The sequence below is a fragment of the Symphodus melops genome (assembly GCF_947650265.1).
Source record: "Symphodus melops genome assembly, chromosome: 2".
Lineage (NCBI taxonomy): Eukaryota > Metazoa > Chordata > Actinopteri > Labriformes > Labridae > Symphodus > Symphodus melops.
The window spans coordinates 12,517,313-12,539,994 of record NC_136692.1 but is presented as its reverse complement, the minus strand read 5'-3'; the positions used below and the strand labels follow the sequence as shown (position 1 = coordinate 12,539,994).

The 22,682-nt window shown below is 38.5% G+C and overlaps 1 protein-coding gene and 2 long non-coding RNA genes across 4 annotated transcripts; 1 reads left to right on the top strand and 2 right to left on the bottom strand.

Moving 5' to 3' along the window:
- Positions 1 to 401: 401 nt before the first annotated feature.
- fgg (fibrinogen gamma chain) lies at positions 402 to 4,450 on the bottom strand. The gene is made up of 9 exons (XM_079337680.1): positions 4,267 to 4,450; positions 4,144 to 4,191; positions 3,839 to 4,025; positions 3,505 to 3,589; positions 2,668 to 2,798; positions 2,208 to 2,341; positions 1,391 to 1,575; positions 963 to 1,240; positions 402 to 784 (listed from the first exon to the last, which is right to left on the bottom strand). Exons 1-9 carry the CDS (start codon positions 4,327 to 4,329, stop codon positions 603 to 605), a joined length of 1,293 nt encoding a protein of 430 aa, XP_079193806.1. The 5' UTR covers positions 4,330 to 4,450; the 3' UTR covers positions 402 to 602.
- A 1,774-nt stretch (positions 4,451 to 6,224) lies between these two features.
- Positions 6,225 to 18,542, top strand: LOC306820033. Of its 2 annotated transcripts, XR_013778631.1 has the most exons (4): positions 6,225 to 6,375; positions 7,293 to 8,081; positions 17,690 to 18,466; positions 18,498 to 18,542. It is a non-coding gene; the product is annotated as an uncharacterized lncRNA (long non-coding RNA). The 2 variants fall into 2 exon arrangements; XR_013778632.1 differs by lacking the exons at positions 17,690 to 18,466; positions 18,498 to 18,542 and adding an exon at positions 8,888 to 8,936 and having other exon boundaries at positions 7,293 to 8,856.
- LOC306820035 lies at positions 17,589 to 17,966 on the bottom strand. The gene is made up of 2 exons (XR_013778633.1): positions 17,888 to 17,966; positions 17,589 to 17,744 (listed from the first exon to the last, which is right to left on the bottom strand). It is a non-coding gene; the product is annotated as an uncharacterized lncRNA (long non-coding RNA).
- Positions 18,543 to 22,682: the final 4,140 nt, after the last annotated feature.

The following is a 22,682-nucleotide window of genomic DNA, read 5'->3' as shown; positions in this document are numbered from 1 at the left end:
AAGATCACAGCCTTGGACATGTTTTTTTGTTTTTTTAAATGTATTTTTATTTAGACTATGAGGACTTTAGTTTTCAGTGCTTGTTTGCAGTCATAAATGTTTCAATTGAAAATAATCCAAAAGTTTGGAGGGCGTAATTCATTTGATTTTTATAGGAAAAGTCTGAGCTGTTGATCTGTTTTTATGTAGATATGTCTAAGATGCATGTATGTAGGTGCATTGTTTCTTTTTGCCCTTGTAAGTTTTGTTTGTAGTGTTCTGCAAGTTTCACACATCCTACCTTATTTTGCGTTCTTGGTTATTTTCATACAAAGGGCTTTTGTCTAATCTCATCATTGTTTAACCATACAGCATTTTCCCTCTTAGTTGCAACTGCCCCAAAAAGTATTGACAGAGCATCATTTATTAAGGAAAGACATTTATTTAGTGCTCAAAACAAGACCACAGACAGACAGGTCATGTGCATGTCACACAAAGACACATCATGAAGTCACAAATTTTCTCATGCAGGATCATTAGTTCAATTTTAGGCAGTTTCAGTGCTGTTGTGCTGAACACATCCATTACAGCCTGATCAGAATGCAAATATATTATTCCATTGTTTAAGCAAGACCACCGAACTGTTTGACTCCAGTTTGTTGTCCACCGCCTGCTGTGATGCGGCTGAGGGGGATGAGCTTCATGGTAGTCTCTTTCAGGGAGTACCAGCGGTTGTGCCATGTGACCCAAATGATGCCATTGTCGTAGCCAAATTCACCGGCATCCTTTTCTGTGTACCTGCCACCTGAGAGGAAGAGAACGACAGTTCAGACTAGATTTCAAACTTTTCTGTAAGCTTGTCTCTGCAAATTTGTTGACTAGTTGCTGATGTATTGGTAAAAACCTAATTTGAGGCCTTAAACAGCACTGTTTATCTAACTGAACTCTAACAAAATTGTTTGGTTTTAGCCCTGTAGTCTTACCCGTGTAGTATTTTCCATTCAAATGTGCAGCATGACATCTGTTCATCCACCAACCAGAGCCATCCTGCATAGCACAGTTGCCATCATACTTGTCGTTGTCCTTGTCGAAAGTGCTGAACAGCATGCCATTGTGTGACGTGTAGAACTTGTCGCTTGGATCGTCACCAAAGTCAAAACCATCAAAAGCATCTCCAGCATCACCACCAAGGTAGTACCCATAAGTGAGACGGTAGTTGTCGGCCTCTGGCCCCACTCTAAACATGGTGTAATCAGCATATCTGGAAAAAAAGGCCTTTAAGTTAATGTTTTTGTGTCCTCTGCTGACTCAGTTTGTTCTTCTTCATCAAAGGGAACCTCATTGTTCGGGTCATATTTGCCTTGGCAGTGAGTCCCTTGGCTTCTCTCTTACATAATCTGTGTGTACATACTTTTTGTTGCCCTCCCAGTCCATAAGCTCTATCCTCAGGACAGTAGGAATGGTCACTCCAAGAGTCAGCTGATGAATCTTCTCATTTCCAAGCCAGAACTCTGTGGTGTCATCTGGTGAGAGGTAACCAAAACCATTCTTGTACTGGACCCAGTCTTTGTGGAAGTCCACGCTGCCATCACGTCTCTGATGACGTAAAAAAAATGTCAGTGTCAAAATGTATCCTGCAAATAATTCTAACACAGACATACTGTAGTTATTTGACAAAAAAAACAGGTCTAAATCTAGATTTAAACACCATGCCATAAAAAAAAGGGTACTAAGAGACAGACTGAAAATGATCTCTGGGGGGCCAAAAGATTCAAGAATGTGTCTGCAGTATGTTCTTTACCTCTTGCTTTAAATAACATTTCTTTTAAAGTTCTGTAAAAATATCAATATTTATTCTAATAGTGAGAAAAACACAATTTAATCAGCCCCATTTTTTTCTATTTTGCATCTTTAGTCATAAAGGAGGGACTACGTTTTACTAACCCAATTCTTCGAACATTATTTTAAGATATTTTGGGATAACTATGTTGTATTTATATGAGTCAAAGACAGGGAACAAAGGGAATGTTATTGACACCAGTAAATGCTTCTTTTTTTTCTCGTGTCAATACATAAAGTTCAACCACAAATCCTAATGGCTAATCCTCATATGATTCCTACTCTCACTTATCCTTAGTTTAATTTTTTTAATTTATGATTGAAAAAATCTCAACTTTTTTTCCCCTGAATTTTGGACTTCATGTTTTCAGCAATGAAAGGAAGCGTACCCTCTGTATAACTGTGAAGCCGCGTCCGAAGCTGTCGATCTCACAATAGACCAGGAACTGCTCAGTGGCCTGCGCTGGCTTCACATAGTACAGACCGCTGGTGCTGGCACCTTTGTTTGCAATATCCTGACAATCTGATGACCAAAAATTAGATTAAAAAAAGAAAAGTTCAACATTAAAGCAAACAGGCCAAAAATAATCATATATACACATACATTTTTGGTATGATTCATTAAAAAAATGTTTACATCTGTGTTACTAAATAAGTGTTACACAACTTTCTTTTGAAATTAGGCCACAACTGATCACATCTAGATTCACTCTGTTTACTTTGCGATGATGCATCTCATTGATTCTCTCTGACTAAACACTGCACAAGGACAAACATTGTTCAGATGAGCTATGATTGACAAACTTCTTGTGAAATGGGGACTGGCCTGAAGGTCATGATCTTTTTTACCTGTGCCTGTCGTGGTCTGGATCTCCACTGTGTCTTTGCAGGGCTTGTTACATTTCTGCTGCAGCTGAATGGAAAGTTGTTTCAGGTCTGCCATTCTCCTCTCGTTGGATGATATCATAGTTTGAAGATCACTCAAGGGAGAGAAACAAATGTGATTAGAATGAGCCTGATCTTTGGTTATTTGTGTCTCAGTTTGTTGCACACAGAAATACAAACATATATAGATCAAATAAACAAACAGATTAAAGCAGGAATCAAATTTAGAAAAAAAATTGAAATATTTTTAATTTAAAGTACTCTTTTAAATGTCACAGATTTGTCTATGTGCCAATGTCGATATGTCGGAAATGGGGAGTGGGTGGTGAAGCGCTCGATGATCTGTGTTCATTCTGAACTGTGTGGGCGAGCAGGGTGGGTGTGCATTGACCTGCCAGCTTGGGGAGGGGGGGGGGGGCTATGATAAGTATAGGCTAAGTTATTAATATATTAAAAAGTTACATAAAGTATAACTTAGTTAACTTAAAAATTAGAATGTTTTAATCATGCCTTCATGAACCAGAAGTTAATTCAGAACAAACCAGTTAAGGTGAAGCTAATTTGAAATTTACTTTTTGTGATGTTAACTTAAAAAAACTTCTTAATCAAAACTTTCAAATATATATTAAGTTATAAAGCAACATGAACAATGTTTCCTCTCAAATTGAGTATAATTACAGTTTACATTTATTATAGTAATATATTTTTGTCAGTCAAACTTGGAATTAAGATCAGCACTTAGATAAATGCTTTTCCCTGTTTGGTTTTATGAGAAATATATTTACTTTGTTGAAAACTCACAAGATCTGTTGTTCCTGTGCGATGATGGTCTTTTCAAATCGAACAATATCATCCAGCATACTTGAAGACCTTTTGAAGTACGACTCTGAAATCCACAATAAACGTCACTCATGACCCCCAACATTTTTACATAAGAGTCATCCTATTTCAAAATATGTGTATGAGTTGAACCAGGTCATATTGATTTATTCAAATATAAGAACAACATAAGATTTACAGCAGAAGCAGGGAAAAAGTTTAACAAACAGTGAAAGACAATTTAATCTGGTAATCACTTGGGGACAAACAGACACACAGTTGTGCCAAGCTCAATATCAGGACGAGAGGTCCTTACCTGACGGAGAACTCTTTTGAGCTGAAATTGCTGAATTTTTCATGTCGACTGCTGTTTCTTCAGCCTCCTGAGTCAAATTGGCAATGGTTTCTAGTTCATATTGCATATTATCTAAATCCGTGTTCACCGCTGGCATATAGCCAAACATGTAGTCAGCCACTCCACATGTAGTAGGACAGTACTTTCCCTGTATGCAGATTGGGCAAGAAAAAACTTTTCAATGAATAAATGTTCATAAAGGAAATAAAATCATCACAGATTTATAGATTTTTTTTTTTTGCAGAAATGTTTAAGCTCATACTTACAAAGCCGTCATTCTGATCGCAAGAGGCAAGGTTGTCACCTCTGATTTGCTACACAAAAAGAAAAAGGATTTCAGTTATGTGCTAAAGACAACTGTCTGTATAAGTCTGAATTGATTGACTTACTGCCGATGAAAAGGAGAAAAGTAACAGAAGTCCTCCTGCTGCTACAAGAAGCGATGGAGCCATGTTTCTTTGGCCACCTGTTGTAGTCTTGTCTTCTTGAAAAATGAACAGTGGCTTGACTCTGTGTGATATTTATCTGAACAAGGTCCTGAGTTCAGGGATTGATAAGGGTTCCATGTGCAAACATCACACACACACACACACTGCACTGGAACAAAGCTGTGACTCCAACATCACTCAGTGGTCATTTCTCAACAATGGTCAAGTTCAGTTGACATTGAAGTTAAACTAGAAAACAGATGCATTTCCACTGTTTATTTGTCAAACCAAGTGCTGTTACTGATGACTAAACAGATCAAAAGAATGCTGACTCACTTTTAACAGTATACTTAGTCTTTTTTCCGAAGACATGATGGTGTTTGTTTCTGTATCGGACATTCAGAACATATTCCAGGTAAAAGGTTGGGAATTATCACACTTAAGTATCTAAATTATTCATCAAGTGATTAAAATCAAAGAAACAAGTTATTGGTGAAGAATCAGTATAATATGATATTTTCCTTGTTAAACATAAACATCAGCTTGTTGATAAAGATGGGCCAAAAAAATTTGGATGGACAAGTTGTTTGTGCAACAAGCATTTGCATGGCACTTTTTGGTCTTCCAACTTTCTGCTTTTACACTACATGTCACAGTTGCCCGTTCAAGCTCACATTCAAACACAGAGGCCAGAGGCTGCTATACAAAGTGTCAAAATGCCCATCAGTTTTAATTATAGTCAAAATACGATGGCTGTACCTTCATGTGCAATTTGGGTCTCAGTGTCTTGCCCAAAGACACTTTGACATGTTAGCTGGGGATTGAACTTCCAACTTTATGAATGAAAGAAGGCCCACACATCTGATATCTTCTCTCCAAGAGCACCGTTAACTACCACATTTATTAACACAATGGCACCCTAGTGTCCTGTTTGTCACCTGTCTGGGTAATTATGCAATTCATTTCTAGTCTTCTCTTTATTTTTATCATTCCTTTATCACTATTTTTCCTTCACAATGTCCAAATGGGCTTCCTTACGAATCCACAAATCTCAATCTTGCTGCATTATAAACCTGAAGAGCCCTGCCACAGTGTTTGCTATATGCTTTTAGTGAAGTGGACTGAACTATTGGTCCTTACTATAGACTGGTATAGTAATGATGTATTTTTGTAGTCCAACCCGAAAAATGGCGTTCCTATGAAAATTCGTCGATGGGATTTTTGCATTGGATTTTGGATCATTGCAGAAAATAAACTCTGTGTCAAACACACGTTTCTGATGTGTAGCTGTTTTGTTCAGCGGGATAATCTTTACAAATGAACATCATTTATATGAAGTTTGAAGCGTTAATGCAGCCGAGAGAAGTAAAACGCTAAGGTTATGCTCTAGCGAACTATACCGCGGTCGGTTTATAATGACGTCACGACCATTACGCTTCATCGGTCTAATCAGCGGATTTCACAAGATAGCTAAACGTTAGCTTAATAAGTTGTTTATTAACCTAACATTTGCAAGAACTGTGAAAAACATGACTAAAGGCTGTAAGGAGGATTAGGGAGAGAGTTCCCAGCGTGATGACATGTAATGTCTGCAATAACAAAATAATGGAGGGACAAGGTCCCCTGTGGAGTGAAGCTTTTATTTTTAGGGCTCCCCCTACTGACTGGCTGCAGTATAGGTCATAAACCCCGCCTCCTCAACGATAACAGACGGGATGTGGGTCAAACTATTAAGTTAAAATACTCGTCACATAATGTGTTTTCCAAACCTAAACTCTGCTGTGATCATTAGATATTATCACCCAACATAGTGTTCAAGTGTTCATTTTTCTGTGAAGTTTGTTTTAAACAAGTTATTTGAGCTTAAAAAACGGGATTTTACGTCATACATGGCGTCGGCGATGATTGACAGCCTTGGTAAATAACTAGTTACGTCGTGAAGGGAAGCCGACATCACGGAGCTTTTCTGTTCAGTTTTTTCGTCTTTTTTGAGCTGGTAAAAGCTGTTCTTTCGGCAGTAAACTAATGTCACGGACCTGTGGACTGTAAGGGATCTTTGACGTTTTTTCGGTAAGTAATAAAGTGTGATTTATGTGTCATTGCTTTAAGCATTAGCTAGCGAGCTAACATATTAGCAGTCTAAGCTAGGTTACTTATCAGTCATGATTTATCTTTTTATTTTACTTTCTAACATGAGCAAACCTAATAACTGACATGCTGTGTTTCTTGATATTGTTATTGTTATTTAGTTTTTGTGAGTGGAATTGTATTTAAAACCAATAAATCGTAATAAAAATAAGCTCATAGATGCGGTTCTGTACAGTTATGTTTCAGTGAAAAAAATTGGTCCAGTAAGGTTTTTAAAAAAGCTAAATACTATAAATCTGGCCTGTATTATTACTAATGTATACATGTTTACAGTCTGTGTGAAGAGTGTGTTATACAGAGACTAACAGGTCACCATGCAGGCTGATATTATAATACTGCATAATGAGTATTTCTCTAGATATCAGGATAAAACTAAAGTAAGCTCTGATTTAATATAACTTCTGTTTGATTTTAAAGACCAACAGAGACGTGAACACAAACATCAATCAGCTGTGGTGTAATATAATATCAACCGAGCATCATGCTGCTTAAACCTGCCAAATATTCAGCATGAGCTTACACACACATTACCAATTCAACAGTCACAAGTTGATCATATTGTACATTTAATGACGCTCATTGAGAAATTGTGTTATAACTTGACAAAACCTGACACAAACTATAAAAACAGGCTGCTGTTATGGTGGTTAGGAGACACACAGGCTCAATAAAAGGCATAAAGATCACGTTTCTCCCAAAATCATATATTAATGTTTTTTATTTTGCTTCTATAATCATTAATGTAGATTTTAATAGGTATTTACCTCTTTTCACCAACATTAAATTATACTGAGGATTTCCTTTTTCTCATGTTCTCTCTCTCTCTCTCCCTCCCCCAGCTCGTGCCTCACTCCAAAGCCCGCTGCTGCTGCTTTGTGGGAGCTTGGAAAGGACCTGACCACTGCTTCTCTTTCCAGGGCGTTTGGTCTGATCATACATGGCACTGGACAGCGGTCTGATGCGAAACAGTGGCCCGAGTGTCGCGCCTGAGCCACAGAGGACGCAGCTTGCACCTCTTGAGCAATGTTTGACAATTTATTCAAAACATCAACAGAAGAAATGAGATGCTGTTTAATACCGAGGTTTTTCTTATAAGCCACATTTTATTTTTATTTTTAGATTAATCTGCTATAACTTTAAAATACTGTGCATTCATTTGCCTCTTTCAAACCTGTTTAACCCACAACAACCTTAAATACTACCTCCATCTAAGTGAACAACCAAGTGAAAGAACACAGTAACTTAAAATACCACACTATGTTTTTAAGCACAATCTGTATTTTTTAAAGTAAGTTACAAGACTAGTATTACATTTCATATGTGATTGAATAAAATGTAAATGTAATTGCCTTCTCAGTCGTGTCTGTATCATACCACTCTACTCTCTTCATCTGCATGCTGTCTTTAATGCAGGTTAGTGTTAAAGTATTTTTAAAGCCATGTGTTGCCCGATTGTGACTTCTGTCATTGATCTAGAAGAACACAAGAAGTTATTTTTTTACAGCTTAAAAAAGGAGAGAAAAGGTTCAAATCAATGAATACGTTATTTTATTTATAACACATAGTCTGAACGGTGGTTCAGCTATAAAAGTGAGGAGGTTACTGGTTTGAATCCCCATCTGACAGGAGTCTCTGTGAGGAGTTTTCATGCTTTCTTCCTTCCACAGTCCAAAGGTGTTCACTGAGAGGAGAAAAAAGTAAGGGAGACCATCAGGTGAGCTGGCAGGGGTACAGCATGAAAGATGTATGAAACATTCAGCATTTTTTATAATTAACCTCATGTATCTCAATAACGTTTTAGACAACCCTGATTACTACACTTACCTCTAGTGTCTGTGTCAGCCATCTTTCTTCTTCCTTGTGTCTAAAATGAGGATGATAATCAATTTCAATGAGATACACAACATCTTAGACAAGGAAAAGAAACAGAGAAAAGGTCCATACAAACAGAAACCTTCATGAAACAGATTCATTTACCAGCTCCACAGTAATGCACAGAAACACATACTCTCACATAATTTACATAAATGTTCATGTAAATGTATATAGAACTGAAGTAACTAGTGATAGCAGATATGACTTTAGTACTATGTGCATCTTTTACCACTACTTTATATCATATAACATATTTTCACCAGCATATATTAGATCACTACACAACTTATGTTGCTAACTTAGCTTAAAATAGTTTATTTCGTTTTCTTTTCCAAAAATAAAGGGTTTACTAACCCACAGTTTAGATAGATAGATTCCGAGGGAAATTCAAGGCATCCAGTAGCAATATACAACACATGCAGGACATAAAGAAAAAAGGTTTAAATTCAATAATTACCGTAATATAAAACGCATGATTTTCTTAATTTTTAAATTAACTACGTTTAGATATTTGACTTGAAATATATGGTGGTTTTGTACTCACCTCTATGGTCGGTAGATGAATTTCCCTCTGTAAAGATTCTTAAGTTCTTGGCGTAGCTGGGCTGCGTAAGCAGCAGTCCGCTAAATGGGCGGGGCGTGTTGCCAGGGCTCCTCCCACTGGTCTCTACTGCGCAGTCTGGCTCCAAATGACGTCAGAATTCCAAGATCAAAGCGCCCATGAGGGCCATTCTAAGTGTCTTTGATGAGTCATCAGGTCTTTGAGACAACAGCTTTCCCGACAGTCAGTTGAATTTGACCCTTTCAACCAGTGGGTGTGTACTGTAGCTGTTTCCGTTCTACGTTCGTGAAGCTTTTTTACGGCCCTCATGGGCGCTGTCATCTTGGAATTTTGCAACCAGAGTCTGCGCTTTAGGGTCCGGCGGGAGGAGCCCTGGCAACACGCCCCGCCCACTTTGCGTACCGCTCTGATAGCTTACGCAGCCCAGCTACGCCAAGAACTTAAGAATCTTTACGGAGAGAAATTCATCTACCGACCATAGAGGTGAGTACAAAACCACCATATATTTCATGTCAAATATCTAAACGTAGTTCATTCAGGAATTAAGAAAATCACACTTTTTATATTAATTATTGAATTTAAACGTTTTTCCGTGTCCTGTATGTCTTGTTTATTGCTACTGGATGCCTTGAATTTCCCTCAGGATCCATCTATCTATCTATCTATCTATCTGTCTATCTGTCTGTCTATCTATCTATCTGTCTATCTATCTTATTTAACTCTGTGGGTTATTAAACCTTTTATTTTTGGCAAAAAACGAACTAAAACTATTTTTAGCTAAGTTAGCAACATAAGCTGTGTACAGATCGAACATATGCTGGTGAAAATATGTTATATGATAGAAAGTAGTGGTGCACATAGTACTTAAGTTATATCTGCTGTCAGTAGTTACTTCAGGTCTATGTACATTTACAGAGTATATGTGTTTCTGTGCATAACTGTGGAGTTGGTAAATGAATCTGTTTCATGAAGGTTTCTGTTTGTATGGACCTTTTCTCTGGTTCTTTTCCTTGTCTAACATGTTTATCTCATTGTTTTTTTATTATCCTCATTTTAGACACAAGGAAGAAGAAAGATGGCTGATACAGATACCCCTGCCAGCTCACCTGATGGTCTCCCTTACTTTGTTCTCCTCTGGGTGAACACCTTTGGACTGTGGAGGGAAGAGAGCATGCAAACTCCTCACAGAGAGACTCCTGTCAGACAGGGATTCAAACCTGTAACCTCCTCACTTTTATAACTGAACCATCATTCACACTATGTGTTATAAATCAAATAAAGTATTTATTGATTTAAACCTTTTCTCTCCTGTTTTAAGCTGTAAAAACATAGAATGTCTCATGTTCTTGAAGGGCAATGACAGAAGTCACAGCTGGGAAACAAACAGCTTTAAAAGTACTTCAACACTCGAGTGCTGAACATTTAATGCAGGTTAGTGTTAAAGACAGCATGCACATAAAGACAGTAGAGTGGTATGATACAGACACGACTGAGAAGGCAATTACATTATTATATTTTATTCAGTCACATGAAATGTAACACTAGTCTTGTAACTTTAACAAATACAGATTGTGCTTAAAAACATAGTGTGGTATTTTAAGCTACTTTCTTTCACTTGGTTGGTCAGTTAGATGAATGTAGTATTTAAGGTTGTTGTGGGTTATACAGGTTTGAAAGAGGCAAATGAGTGAACAGTATTTTAAAGTTAAAGCAGATTAATCTAAAAATAACAAAAACAAAATGTGGCTTATAAGAAAAACCTCGGTATTAAACAGCCTCTCTTTTCTTCCGTTCATCTTTTGAATGAATAGTCAAACATTGCTCAGGACGTGCGAGCTGCGTCCTCTGTGGCTCAGGTGTTTCACATCAGACCGCCGTCCAGGTAAGATCAGACCAAACGCCCTGGTAAGAGAAGCAGTGGTCAGGTCCTCCAATCCTCCGAGGACGAGCTGGAAGAGAGAGAGAGAACATGAGAAAAAGGAAATCCTCAGTTTACTGTATAATATGTTGGTGAAAACAGGGAAATACCCATTAAAAGACATAAAATCTTCATTAATGATTATAGATGCAAAATAAAAAACATTAATATATAATTTTGGGAGAAACGTGATCTTTATGACTTCTGTTATTGAGCCTGTCTGTCTCCTCCTAACCACCAAAACAAGCAGCCTGTTTTTGTAGTCTGTGTCAGGTTGTGTGAAGTTATAACACAATTTATTAATAAGCGTCATTAAATGTACAACATGATCAACTTGTGATTATTGGATTGGTACTGTGTGTGTAAGCTCATGCTGAATATTTGACAGATTTAAGCAGTATGATGCTTGGTTAATATTATATTACCCCACCGCTGATTGTTTGTGTTCATGTTTCTGTCAGTCTCTTAAATCAGACAGAAGTTATATTAGATCAGAGCTTACTTTAGTTTGATCCTGATATCTAGAGACATATTCTACCTCATTATAGAGTATTATAAATATCAGGCTGCATGGTGACATGTTAATCTCTGTATAACACACTCTTTACACAGACTGTAAACATGTTCACATCAGTAATTATACAGATTTATAGTATTTATCTTTGTTTTTGTCCTTGATACTTTTTTAAAAACCTTATCAGACCTATTTATTATTTACTGAAACATAACTGTACAGTCAATGAACGGCATTTATGAGCTGATTTTAATTACAATGTTTTGGTTTTAAATACAATTCCACTCACAAAAACGATATAACAATATCAAGAAACATATGTCAGTTCTTAGGTTTGCTCATATTAAAAAGTAAAATAAATAGATAAATCATACCTGATAACTAACCTAGCTTAGACTGCTAATATGTTAGCTCGCTCATAGCGCTTTAAGCAATGACACATAAATCAAACTTTATTACTTACTGTAAAAACTGCAAAGCTCCCTTAGAGTCCACAGGTCCGTGACATTAGTTTACTGCAGAAAAAACAGCTTTCACCAGCTCAAAAAAGACGAAAAAACTGAACAGAAAAGCTCCGTGGCGTCTCGGCTTCACTTCACGACGTAACTACTTATTTACAAAGAGCGCTACGCAAGATCCGCAGCTGTCAATCATCGCCATGTGTGACGTCAAATCCCGTTTTTTAACCTCAAATAACTTATTTAAAACAAACTTCACAGAAAAATGAGCACTTGAACACCATGTAGGGTGATAATATCTAATGATCACAGCAGAGTTTAGGTCTGGAAAAAAATTATGTGACGAGTATTTTAACTTAACAGTTTGACCCAAGTCCCGTCTGTTATCATTGAGGAGGCGGGGTTTATGACCTATACTGCAGCCAGTCAGTAGGGGGCGATCTAAAAAAAAAAGCTTCACTTCACAGGGGACCTTGTCCCGTCCATTATTTTTACAGTCTATGCTTTCAACAAGCGGCAGCATTAAGAGAGATAACTCAACTATCACCTCAGATCAACATATCTGTTCATCAGAGACAATTTACAAACAACAGCAGCATTTATTTGTGACTTAAACAACCAGCCAAAGAAAATGCAGCGACCAACCCACCAAAGAAGGAACAACAACACCTTCAGACAGCAGGGCAATGGTCGAGACATGGAGCTCGAAAGACTTCATCAAGATGTGAGAAACCTCACGGATCTGCTGGAGAGAGAGAGGCAACACTGCTGTAAGGAGAGGAACGAAAAACTCCTGATCAGCCAAGAGTTGGAGGAGACAAAGCAACATCTGGCAAAGCAGAAAGCCCTCAAGGAAATGTATATAAACCGGGGAAAAGACACCAGGAGAGAGCTGGAGAGGCTCGAAAAGTACAGCAAAGAAGAGACCCTCTCTGCATTTCAGATCGCCCAAAAAGTGAACGACACCACCAGGCAGAGGAAGAAGAAAGATCTTCATGTTGACTACGAGGAGCTCAAGGTGGCATACGTAGTTTGCAACGACAAGTTTACAAAAGAGCTCCAGAGTGAGAAAGAGAAAAATAAGGTCATTCAAGAAGAACTGGACAGCAGCAAAGTTTCATACCATGAGCTCAAGATCAGGTATGAAGCCGACATGCTCGCTACCAAGCAGTTGGTGGAGACACTTCAGTGCAAGAATGAGCAGCAAGGTCAGTCTCACGCAGAAAGAGTGTCCCGAGACCAGCAGGTGATATCGACCTTGAAAGCTGAACTGGATGTCCTCGGTCAGAAGGCGAGAGAGGAGATTGCTGTCCTGCAACAGGCTGCTTTTGAGACAGAGAAGATTAACTTTACTGAGCTTGAGGGCCTGAAAACTCAGCTCAGTGATCAGAAAGTCATCAAGGAGCAGTTTGAGGAGCTACAAGTGGCTTATAAAACCAGCCAGGACAAGCTTACTGCTGAGCTCCAGAAGGAAAAGGACAACAGCAAGCTTCTCCAAGAACAACTGGAGGAGTTTAGAGCGTCCAGCAAAGAGCACAACCCAAGATACCAAACTGATGTACTGGCTCTGACACCGCAGGCTGAGAGCTGTCAGAAAGAACCTGAGGCCGAAACACAGTCTCTGTATAACACTGTGGCAGACAATCAGCTTTCAATCGAGAATTTGAACGCAGAAAAGATGGAGGAAAAGATCAAGACCCTGCAGCAGATGAACACGGAGAGCATCCAGTGCGAAGAAGTGGAGGAGCAGAAAACCCAGATTCAGCTCCTGATCTCACAAAACAAGGAGCTCTCAAGTGAACTTGAGGCTCATCTGGAGGATCGCATGCTTCCAACAAAAAAGAGAGCAAGTTGTGAGGAGAAGCAAGGCGAACCTTCATGCATGGAAGAGACTCTCCCCCAAGTCACCGCAGAAGCTCCAGGAAATTCAGGACCTGTGGGACTTACAGAAACTGTAGGAACTTCAGGAGTGACAGAAACTGCAGAGGCTACTGAAGCTGTGGAAACAATGCAGCCTCAAAAGCCAGAGCAGCAGAAGTCCTGGTTTAAGCAAGCCAGGCACTTCCTGGGACTGAGAAAACCTGAGAGTTGGAAGAAAAAGAAAGAACCTTCTTCCCTCTCCCCCCGACAATAACTCCCCCCGACAATAACCCCCCCCAACCCTTTGTAGGTTTTTTCCTCCGGGACGCTCCGGTTTGCCTACCACATATCCAAAAACATTCATCATAGGCTGAGTTGGTTACTCTTCAGTCTTCATTAAAAAAAAAAAAAAACATAATTTCCCTTTAAATGAAGTTGTGTGTTGTGGTGTTTAAGTTGTTTGACAGAAAAGTTACAGAACCCTTTTGTTATATGTGTCTTGTGTTTACTGTGTTTACTATCTTTACGTTCTGCATTGTCTTTGTAGGTTTTAGCTTGTTTTTATATTTATCAGTATGTTTCTGTTTCTAGCACACAAAAAAAAACACAGGAAGCTTTCCAGAAAAATGCAGTGAGTTTCTATTGGCTGAAATATGTGATATTAACGTTTGAATCTATTTGATTCTGGGTGCCACCCTGTGTTTATATGGAAAGTAAACCTTCCTCTGTACATGTGTTGTGATTTGCAGCATGTTTAAGCCACTGCAGTAACAAATAATAGAAGTGGATTAGTGCAGCCCTCACTGATCAATAACCCTGTCACCCCATTCAATATTCTGCATACTTTCAATTGACAGAAAACAACCAGACTTCATCATATCATTCTATGTTCTGTTGCAAACAGCAAAAAAATGCCACAGAGACAAAAAAAAAGGACAAAAAGACAAAGCTGCTATAAAACTATTCACATTCATATTCCTTCAGTCAGTAATGTGAAACTTCCCCACATTAATACCCCCTCTTTTTTCTAAGCTGACTTTAGAACGATTGCAAAAAAATATGTTTAAAACATTTATATCCCACAGAGAGTGAACTATTTACTGTGTACTTATTAACTCGTACTTATAAGGCCACATTTGGAATCTGATCAATGCCTTTCAGCAAAATCTATCTGAAAATATTTGCTTTACTGTGAGTTTGTGTTGATTACATTAAACTCAGTGTTATTATTAAGAACGAATGTAAACAACACACATGGAAAAAAGAGTAGACTGTCCTTACAACAATAATGCTTTTTTGTTGCCTGTGATAGACGATAGTGAGTTTAAAACCATCATTTTACTTATGCCTGCTTATGAAATGAAGAAAAGGAATTGCTCTAGAAGCAGGTTTAATCAGCACACCTGGAAGCTGTGATCAGAGTATATCCTTAAAACTAACTAACAAATTATTTTCATAATATGTTGCTTCTCTTTTTTTTTTTTTTTTTTTTGCCATTTTGTCTCGATTCAGTCGTACAGAGGATAGAATAGGAAATAGGTTGGAGAGACGGGTGATGACATTACAGTTCTGACCGGGACCTGGGCCGCCTACCTGGAGGAATGCAACTTCTGTACATGGGGCACAACGTAAGCATTATGCGATACACAAAATGTGCTGTTTTATGAATGGCGTGTAGACCTCTTTGAATTCTATTCAAATTTTGCTGCACTTGCAAGTAAAGCCACTAGTGGAAGTGGAAACATCTTCTAAACCAAAAATAAAAACCTTAAAAATCTGAAAAATTTATTTCAGGCGTCTAAACCACTTCCTGGTTTTAGGACTCAAAACTCCACCAGTCTATTTACTGTAAAAATAACGGAGAGACAAGGTCCCCTGTGGAGTGAAGCTTTTATTTTTAGAGCTCCCCCTACTGACTGCCTGCAGCATAGGTCATAAACCCCGCCTCCTCAATGATAACAGACGGGACTTGGGTCAAACTGTTATGTTATAATACTCGTCACATAATGTTTTTTCCAAACCTAAACTCTGCTGTGATCATTAGATATTATCACCCTACATGGTGTTCAAGTGCTCATTTTTCTGTGAAGTTTGTTTTAAATAAGTTATTTGAGCTTAAAAAACGGGATTTTACGTCATACATGGCGTCGGCGATGATTGACAGCCGCGGATCTTGCGTAGCGCTCTTGGTAAATAACTAGTTACGTCGTGAAGGGAAGCCGACATCACGGAGCTTTTTTGTTCAGTTTTTTCGTCTTTTTTGAGCTGGTTAAAGCTGTTCTTTCGGCAGTAAACTAATGTCACGGACCTGTGGACTGTAAAGGATCTTTGACGTTTTTTCGGTAAGTAATAAAGTGTGATTTATGTGTCATTGCTTTAAGCATTAGCTAGCGAGCTAACATATTAGCAGTCTAAACTAGGTTACTTATCAGTCATGATTTATCTTTTTATTTTACTTTATAACGTGAGCAAACCTAATAACTGACATGCTCTGTTTCTTGATGTTGTTATTTAGTTTTTGTGAGTGGAATATTTCAAACCAATGCATTGTAATAAAAATCAGCTCATAGATAGCGGTTCATTGACTGTACAGTTATGTTTCAGTGAAAAAAATTGGTCTAGTAAGGTTTTTAAAAAACCTAAATACTATAAATCTGGCCTGTATTATTACTAATGTGTACATGTTTACAGTCTGTGTGAAGAGTGTGTTATACAGAAACAGGTCACCATGCAGGCTGATATTATAATACTGCATAATGAGGTAGAGTATTTCTCTAGATATCAGGATAAAACTAAAGTAAGCTCTGATTTAATATAACTTCTGTTTGATTTTAAAGACCAACAGAAACGTGAACACAAACATCAACAATCAGCGGTGGTGCAATATAATATCAACCGAGCATCATGCTGCTTAAACCTGCCAAATATTCAGCATGAGCTTACACACACATTACCAATTCAACAGTCACAAGTTGATCATATTGTACATTTAATGACACTCATTGAGAAATTGTGTCAAAACTTGACAAAACCTGACACAAACTATAAAAACAGGCTGCTGTTATGGTGGTTAGGAGACACACAGGCTCAATAAAAGGCATAAAGATCACGTTTCTCCCAAAATCATATATTAATGTTTTTTATTTTGCTTCTATAATCATTAATGTAGATTTTAATAGGTATTTACCTCTTTTCACCAACATTAAATTATACTGAGGATTTCCTTTTTCTCATGTTCTCTCTCTCTCTCTCCCTCCCCCAGCTCGTGCCTCACTCCAAAGCCCGCTGCTGCTGCTTTGTGGGAGCTTGGAAAGGACCTGACCACTGCTTCTCTTTCCAGGGCGTTTGGTCTGATCATACATGGCACTGGACAGCGGTCTGATGCGAAACAGTGGCCCGAGTGTCGCGCCTGAGCCACAGAGGACGCAGCTTGCACCTCTTGAGCAATGTTTGACAATTTATTCAAAACATCAACAGAAGAAATGAGATGCTGTTTAATACCGAGGTTTTTCTTATAAGCCACATTTTATTTTTATTTTTAGATTAATCTGCTATAACTTTAAAATACTGTGCATTCATTTGCCTCTTTCAAACCTGTTTAACCCACAACAACCTTAAATACTACCTCCATCTAAGTGAACAACCAAGTGAAAGAACACAGTAACTTAAAATACCACACTATGTTTTTAAGCACAATCTGTATTTTTTAAAGTAAGTTACAAGACTAGTATTACATTTCATATGTGATTGAATAAAATGTAAATGTAATTGCCTTCTCAGTCGTGTCTGTATCATACCACTCTACTCTCTTCATCTGCATGCTGTCTTTAATGCAGGTTAGTGTTAAAGTATTTTTAAAGCCATGTGTTGCCCGATTGTGACTTCTGTCATTGATCTAGAAGAACACAAGAAGTTATTTTTTTACAGCTTAAAAAAGGAGAGAAAAGGTTCAAATCAATGAATACGTTATTTTATTTATAACACATAGTCTGAACGGTGGTTCAGCTATAAAAGTGAGGAGGTTACTGGTTTGAATCCCCATCTGACAGGAGTCTCTGTGAGGAGTTTTCATGCTTTCTTCCTTCCACAGTCCAAAGGTGTTCACTGAGAGGAGAAAAAAGTAAGGGAGACCATCAGGTGAGCTGGCAGGGGTACAGCATGAAAGATGTATGAAACATTCAGCATTTTTTATAATTAACCTCATGTATCTCAATAACGTTTTAGACAACCCTGATTACTACACTTACCTCTAGTGTCTGTGTCAGCCATCTTTCTTCTTCCTTGTGTCTAAAATGAGGATGATAATCAATTTCAATGAGATACACAACATCTTAGACAAGGAAAAGAAACAGAGAAAAGGTCCATACAAACAGAAACCTTCATGAAACAGATTCATTTACCAGCTCCACAGTAATGCACAGAAACACATACTCTCACATAATTTACATAAATGTTCATGTAAATGTATATAGAACTGAAGTAACTAGTGATAGCAGATATGACTTTAGTACTATGTGCATCTTTTACCACTACTTTATATCATATAACATATTTTCACCAGCATATATTAGATCACTACACAACTTATGTTGCTAACTTAGCTTAAAATAGTTTATTTCGTTTTCTTTTCCAAAAATAAAGGGTTTACTAACCCACAGTTTAGATAGATAGATTCCGAGGGAAATTCAAGGCATCCAGTAGCAATATACAACACATGCAGGACATAAAGAAAAAAGGTTTAAATTCAATAATTACCGTAATATAAAACGCATGATTTTCTTAATTTTTAAATTAACTACGTTTAGATATTTGACTTGAAATATATGGTGGTTTTGTACTCACCTCTATGGTCGGTAGATGAATTTCCCTCTGTAAAGATTCTTAAGTTCTTGGCGTAGCTGGGCTGCGTAAGCAGCAGTCCGCTAAATGGGCGGGGCGTGTTGCCAGGGCTCCTCCCACTGGTCTCTACTGCGCAGTCTGGCTCCAAATGACGTCAGAATTCCAAGATCAAAGCGCCCATGAGGGCCATTCTAAGTGTCTTTGATGAGTCATCAGGTCTTTGAGACAACAGCTTTCCCGACAGTCAGTTGAATTTGACCCTTTCAACAAGCGGCAGCATTAAGAGAGATAACTCAACTATCACCTCAGATCAACATATCTGTTCATCAGAGACAATTTACAAACAACAGCAGCATTTATTTGTGACTTAAACAACCAGCCAAAGAAAATGCAGCGACCAACCCACCAAAGAAGGAACAACAACACCTTCAGACAGCAGGGCAATGGTCGAGACATGGAGCTCGAAAGACTTCATCAAGATGTGAGAAACCTCACGGATCTGCTGGAGAGAGAGAGGCAACACTGCTGTAAGGAGAGGAACGAAAAACTCCTGATCAGCCAAGAGTTGGAGGAGACAAAGCAACATCTGGCAAAGCAGAAAGCCCTCAAGGAAATGTATATAAACCGGGGAAAAGACACCAGGAGAGAGCTGGAGAGGCTCGAAAAGTACAGCAAAGAAGAGACCCTCTCTGCATTTCAGATCGCCCAAAAAGTGAACGACACCACCAGGCAGAGGAAGAAGAAAGATCTTCATGTTGACTACGAGGAGCTCAAGGTGGCATACGTAGTTTGCAACGACAAGTTTACAAAAGAGCTCCAGAGTGAGAAAGAGAAAAATAAGGTCATTCAAGAAGAACTGGACAGCAGCAAAGTTTCATACCATGAGCTCAAGATCAGGTATGAAGCCGACATGCTCGCTACCAAGCAGTTGGTGGAGACACTTCAGTGCAAGAATGAGCAGCAAGGTCAGTCTCACGCAGAAAGAGTGTCCCGAGACCAGCAGGTGATATCGACCTTGAAAGCTGAACTGGATGTCCTCGGTCAGAAGGCGAGAGAGGAGATTGCTGTCCTGCAACAGGCTGCTTTTGAGACAGAGAAGATTAACTTTACTGAGCTTGAGGGCCTGAAAACTCAGCTCAGTGATCAGAAAGTCATCAAGGAGCAGTTTGAGGAGCTACAAGTGGCTTATAAAACCAGCCAGGACAAGCTTACTGCTGAGCTCCAGAAGGAAAAGGACAACAGCAAGCTTCTCCAAGAACAACTGGAGGAGTTTAGAGCGTCCAGCAAAGAGCACAACCCAAGATACCAAACTGATGTACTGGCTCTGACACCGCAGGCTGAGAGCTGTCAGAAAGAACCTGAGGCCGAAACACAGTCTCTGTATAACACTGTGGCAGACAATCAGCTTTCAATCGAGAATTTGAACGCAGAAAAGATGGAGGAAAAGATCAAGACCCTGCAGCAGATGAACACGGAGAGCATCCAGTGCGAAGAAGTGGAGGAGCAGAAAACCCAGATTCAGCTCCTGATCTCACAAAACAAGGAGCTCTCAAGTGAACTTGAGGCTCATCTGGAGGATCGCATGCTTCCAACAAAAAAGAGAGCAAGTTGTGAGGAGAAGCAAGGCGAACCTTCATGCATGGAAGAGACTCTCCCCCAAGTCACCGCAGAAGCTCCAGGAAATTCAGGACCTGTGGGACTTACAGAAACTGTAGGAACTTCAGGAGTGACAGAAACTGCAGAGGCTACTGAAGCTGTGGAAACAATGCAGCCTCAAAAGCCAGAGCAGCAGAAGTCCTGGTTTAAGCAAGCCAGGCACTTCCTGGGACTGAGAAAACCTGAGAGTTGGAAGAAAAAGAAAGAACCTTCTTCCCTCTCCCCCCGACAATAACTCCCCCCGACAATAACCCCCCCCAACCCTTTGTAGGTTTTTTCCTCCGGGACGCTCCGGTTTGCCTACCACATATCCAAAAACATTCATCATAGGCTGAGTTGGTTACTCTTCAGTCTTCATTAAAAAAAAAAAAAAACATAATTTCCCTTTAAATGAAGTTGTGTGTTGTGGTGTTTAAGTTGTTTGACAGAAAAGTTACAGAACCCTTTTGTTATATGTGTCTTGTGTTTACTGTGTTTACTATCTTTACGTTCTGCATTGTCTTTGTAGGTTTTAGCTTGTTTTTATATTTATCAGTATGTTTCTGTTTCTAGCACACAAAAAAAAACACAGGAAGCTTTCCAGAAAAATGCAGTGAGTTTCTATTGGCTGAAATATGTGATATTAACGTTTGAATCTATTTGATTCTGGGTGCCACCCTGTGTTTATATGGAAAGTAAACCTTCCTCTGTACATGTGTTGTGATTTGCAGCATGTTTAAGCCACTGCAGTAACAAATAATAGAAGTGGATTAGTGCAGCCCTCACTGATCAATAACCCTGTCACCCCATTCAATATTCTGCATACTTTCAATTGACAGAAAACAACCAGACTTCATCATATCATTCTATGTTCTGTTGCAAACAGCAAAAAAATGCCACAGAGACAAAAAAAAAGGACAAAAAGACAAAGCTGCTATAAAACTATTCACATTCATATTCCTTCAGTCAGTAATGTGAAACTTCCCCACATTAATACCCCCTCTTTTTTCTAAGCTGACTTTAGAACGATTGCAAAAAAATATGTTTAAAACATTTATATCCCACAGAGAGTGAACTATTTACTGTGTACTTATTAACTCGTACTTATAAGGCCACATTTGGAATCTGATCAATGCCTTTCAGCAAAATCTATCTGAAAATATTTGCTTTACTGTGAGTTTGTGTTGATTACATTAAACTCAGTGTTATTATTAAGAACGAATGTAAACAACACACATGGAAAAAAGAGTAGACTGTCCTTACAACAATAATGCTTTTTTGTTGCCTGTGATAGACGATAGTGAGTTTAAAACCATCATTTTACTTATGCCTGCTTATGAAATGAAGAAAAGGAATTGCTCTAGAAGCAGGTTTAATCAGCACACCTGGAAGCTGTGATCAGAGTATATCCTTAAAACTAACTAACAAATTATTTTCATAATATGTTGCTTCTCTTTTTTTTTTTTTTTTTTTTGCCATTTTGTCTCGATTCAGTCGTACAGAGGATAGAATAGGAAATAGGTTGGAGAGACGGGTGATGACATTACAGTTCTGACCGGGACCTGGGCCGCCTACCTGGAGGAATGCAACTTCTGTACATGGGGCACAACGTAAGCATTATGCGATACACAAAATGTGCTGTTTTATGAATGGCGTGTAGACCTCTTTGAATTCTATTCAAATTTTGCTGCACTTGCAAGTAAAGCCACTAGTGGAAGTGGAAACATCTTCTAAACCAAAAATAAAAACCTTAAAAATCTGAAAAATTTATTTCAGGCGTCTAAACCACTTCCTGGTTTTAGGACTCAAAACTCCACCAGTCTATTTACTGTAAAAATAACGGAGAGACAAGGTCCCCTGTGGAGTGAAGCTTTTATTTTTAGAGCTCCCCCTACTGACTGCCTGCAGCATAGGTCATAAACCCCGCCTCCTCAATGATAACAGACGGGACTTGGGTCAAACTGTTATGTTATAATACTCGTCACATAATGTTTTTTCCAAACCTAAACTCTGCTGTGATCATTAGATATTATCACCCTACATGGTGTTCAAGTGCTCATTTTTCTGTGAAGTTTGTTTTAAATAAGTTATTTGAGCTTAAAAAACGGGATTTTACGTCATACATGGCGTCGGCGATGATTGACAGCCGCGGATCTTGCGTAGCGCTCTTGGTAAATAACTAGTTACGTCGTGAAGGGAAGCCGACATCACGGAGCTTTTTTGTTCAGTTTTTTCGTCTTTTTTGAGCTGGTTAAAGCTGTTCTTTCGGCAGTAAACTAATGTCACGGACCTGTGGACTGTAAAGGATCTTTGACGTTTTTTCGGTAAGTAATAAAGTGTGATTTATGTGTCATTGCTTTAAGCATTAGCTAGCGAGCTAACATATTAGCAGTCTAAACTAGGTTACTTATCAGTCATGATTTATCTTTTTATTTTACTTTATAACGTGAGCAAACCTAATAACTGACATGCTCTGTTTCTTGATGTTGTTATTTAGTTTTTGTGAGTGGAATATTTCAAACCAATGCATTGTAATAAAAATCAGCTCATAGATAGCGGTTCATTGAC